The 8313-nt window shown below is 55.4% G+C and overlaps 1 protein-coding gene across 1 annotated transcript in view; it reads right to left on the bottom strand.

The window, feature by feature from the left end:
- Positions 1 to 7723: 7723 nt before the first annotated feature.
- The window catches only part of LOC126030240 (collagen alpha-1(II) chain-like), a 2052-nt gene continuing 1462 nt past the window's right edge, over positions 7724 to 8313 (bottom strand). Inside the window, exon 1 of the mRNA XM_049788410.1 lies at positions 7724 to 8313. This exon is cut by the window's right edge and continues 1462 nt beyond it. Coding sequence (XP_049644367.1) covers positions 7724 to 8313 — 590 coding nt within the window.

Consider the following 8313-nt stretch of genomic DNA (forward strand, 5'->3'; position numbering starts at 1 on the left):
AGAGAGAGAGAGAGAGAGACAGAGAGAGAGAGAGAGAGAGAGACAGAGAGAGAGACAGAGAGAGAGAGACAGAGAGAGAGAGACAGAGAGAGATTAAAAGAAACAAAGCAAAACAAAGCAAAAAAAAAAATCCCTCTCAGGCTAAGGCTTTTCACGAGAACGGGAACTTTGGCGCGGGCGGGCGGCCTTGGCAGACTTTGGGATCAGGGAGGGAGGGTGGAGGTGGAGGAGCTCTGCTAAAGGCCCAAACTGCTGCCTGCCTGCATCATCAGGAGTGAGCTAGCAGCTCAGCTAGCTAGTTAAAACTGCCATGAAAACCCAAAGAGAGAAAGCAACTCAAAGTCTCCCCGTTCTTGCCCCGCTGTCTGTCTGTCTGTCTGTCTGTCTGTCTGTCTGTCTGTCTGGCCTGCCTTTTCCTTTGGCTTGGCCATGAGAATGAACACAGCAGTTCCCAGGGACCAGGCCCTAGCAGACAGACAACTCAGAATGTGTGTGGTTCCCTAGAAAGAAGCACAGTCGGCCCAAACGGATGGATTTCATGTGTGTGTGGCTGAGTGATGTCTGCCTAGTCTAGTCTCTCATCTCTCTCTCTGTCATCTCTCTCTGTCTCTCTCTGTCTCTGTCTCTCTGTCTCTGTCTCTCTCTCCTTTTTCTCCCTTTCCCATGAATCAGGGACTCCACCAGCGCTGTAGGGAGCAGTGCAGTAGCAACAAAGTACCCTCACCCTCTCCCAAGTTTCAGTGTCAGACCGACCACTGATGAAAAAAAAAAAGTATCCCTTGAACGTGGTTTGTGATTGATTCCATAAACGTAGCTTAAAGATTTGGGGTGGGTGAAGGCAGAAGGGTCTTTGCTGTATTTCTATCCAGTGAGCTCACTGGGTGAAGACACACACACACCAGCCACTGAGAGAGAGAGAGAGAGAGAGAGAGAGAGAGAGAGAGAGAGAGAGAGAGAGAGAGAGAGAGAGAGAGAGAGAGAGAGAGGTTCCCTAGAAAGAACCACAGTCGGCCCAAAGGGCTGGATTTCACCTCTGCGTGGCTTGTTTTATATGATAGCCTAAGAATCCATTGCCAAAAAGTTCCCTGGTCTTCCTGCCTGCTTCACTGCTATCTGTTTTTCTCTTACCAGAGCTGTCAATTTGACATGACCAGATAGGCTTTTGCAAAAAGAGCCTGATGGTTCATGGATCTGCTTGCCATATTTTATGCTAAGCCTCTTGGAAGCTGCATGCTCTGCTAGGAGCTCAGAGATCATTGTACTTTCTTTGATTCAAGGATCGTTGGTATTTTCTGGTTGGGGAGTATTGTTGACTCTTTCCCTGTCCTGGCATGCACAAAATTGTAAACACTGTTCACTCATTCTGAGGAGTATTCTGCAAAGTATGCAAATGTTAATGTAATGTGTGCTACTGAGTCCAGAAATCTCTTTTTTTTTTTTTTTACTTACCACGCATTTTACATGTATTCTGAATCTTCCCCAGGAGAGAGACCCCCAGAATTTATTTTTTATCTTGCTACTTTACAGAGGATGATTTAACCTTGCACACAGTCAAGCCCAGAGATCAAGAATTTCAACATCCTCTAAAGAAAACAGAAAGTACCAATGTCTCTGCCCTACCCAAACCTCAGGGTCCCAATCTAAGGGAGGCAAAGAGCCCAGGTCATGTGGATTTAGGTTTTTGAGGGGCTTCTGGTCCCTCAAGAATCCTCAAGTAAGTTCAGAGAAATGTGAAAGTAGCTTCCAAGAAATGCAGAAAGCTGTAGAGTTGGAGAAAGCTTGGTCCTCCTGTGTGCCTAGGTTGCTCGGGGGGTGGGGGGGAGGGGGGGGGCTTGTTCGGGAGCAGGCTGCTTCGCGACCAAGGAAATAAATAGCAGGAGGCTTACGGACTTAAGCGAGCAGACTTGATTTCTGGCTCACCGGGGCCATCTCACTAATAGGACTTAGGTTCTGATATTTTACAAGTTTTCTTCAGGGCTATGGGAAGGGGGGTTCCTTTGCAAAAGCCAGACTCTGCATTCCAGAAATCTTACCTGTTGAGCCATGATGACACCACTATCAACTGATATTACAGAACATCCTCCCGGGGTTTATGCATTTCAATCTCTCCCTGTTTGTCAAAAATGAAGACCTTCGAGAAATAAAACAAAATTCCCCCGGCCTCCAGGCCCTCCCTGGGTGCCAGCCCAGGCGGCCAGAAATGGTGTGTCCTAGCTTGGGGTGTGCTGTGATTTGCTTGCTCGGTTGCACAACTAGGCTGAATGTCTGCCTAGTCTAGGCCCGAGAGGTTGGTTGGTTTCCCTTTCCACTTTCCACACACCTCAGGCTTGCTCTCTCTCTCACCTCTCGGACCGCTGGGTGTGGGGGTGTTGGAAGCTCCGTTTTTCTTTTTTTGGGAAAGGCTACCTTTTTTTGGGTCCCTATTAAAACACACCACGCGGATGTACAAAGTGGACAGCTCGCGAGGAGAGCTTCGGGACCCTCCTGCTATCTCTCCTCTTGTTGATTTTGTAGGAGATACGATTGTTTCCATCAGTGGGCTGCTACTCTACTTTTCCTTCTTACTTTCTTTTTCTTTTGAAACTTTCTTCTATTCCTGTTGACTTGACTCGCTCCGTTTCAAAAATGACCTTTCTGCAGCAGTTATCTGGAAACAAATGTGTCAACTCTGTGCTTCATTGTCTTTCAGTGAAAAAGACACAAAACCATCCAACCACCCACGCGACTAAACCCGCCCTTACTCTAAATGAATGAATGACAGTCACCAGCATGATGAGAGAGAGCACAAGCCGCCAGGGAGGACAGGCCTCTGAAATGTCTTTCTTTTTTCTTGCTTTCTTTCTCTCTCGTTTGTCAAATTAAAAGACAAATGATTCTTCAACCACCTAACTACATAGTTAAATAAAACCCAAGGCTGTCTGTCTGTCTGTCTGTCTGTCTCTGTTTGTCTCTGTCTCTCTGTCTCACTCGCTCTCTCTTCACAACGCGCCGCCAGCCAGGCAGCCAGCTGCCGGATGGTACTCGGTGGCCATCTAGCGGCCGCTTTTATATGGCGCGCTGGCCGGAGCTCTTAGCTGATGGTGAAGTAACTGTGATTCAAGTGATTTGGTTCTTGTAAGGTCTCACCTGAGCTGTAAGAGCTCCCGGTCGAGATATTATTTAACAAGAAAGCCTGTTTGAGTACCTACAGGCGTGACGTTCCAAACTTCTTCCCTCCCTTGCTTACATGGTATTTGTAAGGGTATAATTACAAACTATCCAATTGACATATTGACTACTTCCTTGAACATCCAAGTCCTTTTCTCCCTTGTTTGTATTTGTTTGTTGGGGGGGGGTCACTCACTCTAATATTTCTGGCTCTAACTCAGGAATCCATGCTGGTAATGTTCTCATTATCCTAATATATTAGGATAATAGGATATAGATCTTATAATAGGATCATATATGTAGCATATTATATATGATCTATATCTTTGGCTATGCACTGTCACAAAGCAGGAGATCCAGTCTCCCTCTCCCTCTCTCTCTCCTCTCTCTCTCTCTCTCTCTCTCTCTCTCTCTCTCACACACACACACACACACACACACACACACACACACACCCCAACAAAACACACACCCTGTTTTTTTCTCTTTCTTTTTCTTTTACTTTTGTTTACTTTTATATTATTTTTGGGTGGGTCACACCTGGCAGAGCTCAGAGGTTACTTCTGCTCTCTCTCTCTCTCTCTCTCTCTCTCTCTCTCTGTCTCTCCTCTCTCTCCCTCCCTCAGTTTTTTCTTTCTCTTTTTTCCTTTTTATTTTTTATATTATTTTTCTTTTTTTTACGCCCCCCCCCAACCCATTTTATTTTTTTTTTTGTTTTTTTTTTGTTTTTTTTTTTTTGGTCACACCCGGCACTGCTCAGTGGTTACTCTTTTTTTCTTTTTCTTTTTATATTTTTTAATATTTTTATATTTTTTCTTTTTTTTTTTTACTTTTTTTATTTTTATATTATTTTTGGGGTCACACCTGGCAGTGCTCAGGGGTTACTTCTACTCTCTCTCTCTCTCTCTCTCTCTCTCTCTTGTCTCTCTCTTTCTTCTCTCTCTCACTCACACACACCCTGTTTTTTCTCTTTTTTTTGCTTTTTAATTTTCTCTCTTTTTTTTTGCTTTTTAATTTTTTTTCTCTTCTTTTGCTTTTTAATTTTTTATTTTTATATTATTTTGCTTTTTGGGGGTTACACCTGGCAGTGCTCAGAGGTTACTCCTGCTCTCTCTCTCTCTCTCTCTCTCTCTCTCTCTCTCTCTCTGTCTCTCTCCTCTCTCTCTCACTGTTTTTTCTCCCTTTTTTTCCTTTTTATTTTTATTTTTATATTATTTTTCTTTTTTTTACGCCCCCCCCACCCATTTTATTTTGTTTATTATTTTTTTTGGGTCACACCTGGCAGTGCTCAGGGGTTACTCCTGTTCTCTCTCTCTTATCTCTCTCTCTTTCTCTCTCTCTCTCTCTCTCACTCACACACACACACACTCCAACACCAACAAAACACACGTCCTGTGTTCTCTCTCTCTCTCTCTGTCTCTCTCCTCTCTCTCTCACTGTTTTTTCTCCCTTTTTTTCCTTTTTATTTTTTATTTTTATATTATTTTTCTTTTTTACGCCCCCCCCCCACCCATTTTATTTTGTTTATTATTTTTTTTGGGTCACACCTGGCAGTGCTCAGGGGTTACTCCTGCTCTCTCTCTCTCTCTCTCTCTCTCTCTCTCTCTCTCTCTCTCTCTTTACTTTTTATTTTTTATTTTTATATTATTTTTTGGGTGCTCAGGGGTTACTTTTTTTTTCAGTGCTCAGGGGTTACTTTTACTCTCTCTCTCTCTCTCTCTCTCTTTCTCTGTTTTTTCCTCTCTTTTTTTTCCTTTTTCTTTTTTTCTTTTATTTTATTTTATCCGCTGCCGGATGATACTCGGTTGCCATCTAGCGGCCGCTTTTATATGGCACCCTGGCCGGAGCTCCGCAGGCTGGCTGACAGCGAGCGAGCCGCCCGGTGGTGACACTGCCGCCTGCCTGCAGTACCACAAAGTCGGCCTGGCAGTCGTCATCGGCCCCGCTGTCAGACCGCGTCCGCGAGCGGTCCGATGACGGGGATTTGTAGCTGCAGATATATAGGGAACCTGTGCTTTCGCGCTGGAAGCCGGCTGGCGAGGGTTGGTGGCAATCCGGTCGGGTCGACCAGAGGGCCGGGGCCGAACGCGCGGCCACCCGGGCAACGTATTGCCCGACACTCTGCCGGCGGGCGGGGCCGCGACGCTCCAGAGTCCGGCAGGCAGGAGCCGGGTCCCCTGCGAGCGGATGATCCTGCGGAGCGGAGCGAGGCTGCCTATGGGGCTTGCTGGAGCGGAGCGGAGGCGGCCCGGGCTTTCGAGCTCCGCTCAAGCCGGGGGACCGGTGACCCGGCTGGCGGCTGCCGCGGCTGGCTCGCTCCAAGCGCTCGCTCCGCTCGGGCCGGTCGGCCCGGAGCCGGCTTGGTGAGGTGCAGAGGGGGGCCCGCCCGCCCGCCCGCCCGCGAGCCCGCGCCGCTCACTGCCCCCGCTCACTCGCTCCCTGGGTCCGCCGAGTCTCCCTGTCTTGTCTTGTCCGTCTCCGACCCACACCACCGTGTCCGTGCCGGCCCGTGGAGGAGACGACGGGGCTCGGTTGTGGGTCCGCGACCGCCCTCCGGTCTTGGTTGGAAGATAGTCGCGCGAATCTAAGTCACGGGGTCGACCAGATGTCCCGTGGAGCTCCGGGACAGGGCTAGAAGGCCTTTGGCTGGGTGCCCCAGAGGGGCCCCCGTCGCGAGGGCCCCCGCGGGAGCACGCGGATCCGTCCCGCTCCCGTGCGACGGTCATTTTCGGGCGTGACGAGAGCAGTTTGGACCGCGAGATAGGTGCTGACACGCTCTCTCTCGGTGGCTTTCCACCGCAGGGAACGGGATGGTTGCTGCCTCTACCCGGGTGCGTGCCGGGAGCCGGGCCTGTCTTGAGGACTTGTCCCCGCGCTTCCGCCGCCTGAGCCGCCCGCCTGGGCCCTGTGCGCCGGCTCTTGCGTTGTACCCGGGGGCACACACCGTCCCGGCCGCGGTCGCCTCCTCCGCTTTAGAGACGCGCGAGGGCAGCGGTTCGCTGCTGCAGGCGACCCGGTGACTGAGGCTCCCCGACGGGATGAGCGACCGGCTTCACGCCGCCCTCCCCCCCGCTTCTCCGTCTTCGTGCGGGCTCCGTGTCCCCGCCGCTGCGTGTCAGGCGCTCTCGCTCCTGGGGGGGAGCGTTCTCCTGTCCGGTGCCCAGTGGTCTGGCCCTGAGTGGCGAGGCGGGTTCGAGGCTGAAACGGGCTCCTCACCTCTCCCACCGCGGGACGTGGGTTGTTTTGTCCTCTGCCCGCCTCCCCTCGGGGAGCGTTCCTTCCCCCTTAAGGGGGGGTTCGCATCTTTTCTCTCTGCCTCTCCGGAGGCCCGGGGGCCGTGCGAGGTCGCTCCTCCTAGCCCTCTCCAAACTGATCGATGTGGTGGTGTCGCGCTCTCCTGGGCCGGGCCTAAGCCGCGCCAGACGAGGGACGGACATTCATGGCGAATGGGACCGATCTTCTCGCTCTGCCAGCGGGCCCCTCGCTTCTCCCCGCACCGGGTGTGTCGTGGGTGGGCGCAGGGGTGCGGAATCCGGCCCGACCCCGCTCTCTTCGCTGAGGGCCGGGGTCCCTCTGACGCAGCAGACAGCCCTCGCGTGGTGGTCTTCTCGAGCCGGCTCCCCCGCCTCCGCGGCGGAGGTGTTAGGGGGGCCGCCCGGTGTCGCGCCGTTGCCGCGCTTCCACCCGGTCTTCGGTGGTGCCCCTGGAGCGCTCCAGGTCGTCCGTCAGGTGCCCGAGGCCGAGCTGGTGGTGTCGCTTCCCGTTCCCTGGCGCTGTGCTTTCCCGTGTCGAACTGGGCTTTCCTCACTGAACCTTACCCGTGCTCCGGCGCGGCGTTTGGTGGTCGTTCTCCCCCGAGGACCGCTCGGGGGGGGGGTCGAGGCGGTCGAGCTTTGGCGATGATGGGGGTGTCGGGCTGCCGTCCTGCGGCGGCCGGCCCCGGGCGCGTGCCCGCACGCAGCCAGCATAGTCCCACGGCGTTGCGGGCGCGTGAGCGACAGTGGTGGGTGCCGTTGTGTCGGCGGGGTCCCCTCGGGGGCGACCGGGGCCTCTTAAAGATAGGCCTCCCCGAGCCCGTCGTTGCTTTCCCCCTTCTCCTCGTTGGGGGGACAGCCGGCCCCTCGTCCTGGCGGGCGGGGGCTGCTGGCCGAGCTGCGTGGCGGGGGGACGGCGGGTCCCCCCGCGGGCTCGGCACACACGGACCTGACCGCGGACGCTCGTACATCTCTTTGTGGCCCCTACCGCAGACCCCCCCAAGCTCCCTGTGTGGAAAAGTCCGACGGACGGGTGTCGCTCGCCTTGGGCTTCGGGGGTGGCGCCCCCTCGGCGGAGGAAGCCTTCTCTAGCGATCCGAGAGGGTGCGTTCGGCCCCCTTGGGTCCGCCGCCCCTCCTTCCGCCTCTGTGCGCCCCACCGGTAGCCGGAGGGTCCGCCGTTCGAGCCCCCGCGGCGGGGGTGTGCCGAGCGGCGGCGCCCGCTCCTCTTGGCCTACCGCGTCCCGCGCCTCCCCCCTCCGAGTCGGGGGAGGGTCCCGCCGGGCCGAGTTGGCGTCCCGGCCGGTCGTCGGGCGCCCGGTACTACGGTCGGCGAGGCGAGGGGCTTCCGGGCTTTCTCGGGACGCGCGTGCTGTGCTGGCGTGGTCGTCGCCGAGGCAACGGGTTCGCCCTTGCCGAGGCGCGGAGAGAGGGGGCCGCCCCGCTCTTGCCCCCGCGGGGGATGCGCTTTCCCGGAGCAAGGGGGCGGCGTGTACGCCTCTCCCGCCCGTCCTCTCCTCTCCTCTCCTCGTCCCCGGGGCGAGTCGCCGCAGCCGGCGGGGGTGCTGCGGGCCGCCGCGGGGGGAAGTGGTGTGTGGTGGCGCTCGGCGGTTCCGCCTCGGTGCGGCGCCCGGGGTTCAGGCGCGGTGCTTCCCCCGGGGTCGCGCGGTCGGTCGGCCGCCCCCGGAGCCGACGGCTGGGCTCTGCCGTGCGGAGCCGTGGGAACCCGGAAGGGGGTTTCCGGCGGACGGTCCCGGTCGGAGAAGGTCTGAGAGCGCCGAGAGAGGCCCTCGGTTTGAGTGAGAAAAGCGTGCCCCGGCCGGCCTCGCGTCCCCCGTCCCCGCCTTCGGGCGCGGTCGGGCGGGCCGTGGCGGCGGGGTTTGGCGGTTGGCGCGGCCGGGGTTTCCCCGGCG

This window comes from Suncus etruscus, chromosome 15 (assembly GCF_024139225.1).
Source record: "Suncus etruscus isolate mSunEtr1 chromosome 15, mSunEtr1.pri.cur, whole genome shotgun sequence".
In the NCBI taxonomy this organism is placed as follows: Eukaryota; Metazoa; Chordata; class Mammalia; order Eulipotyphla; family Soricidae; genus Suncus; species Suncus etruscus.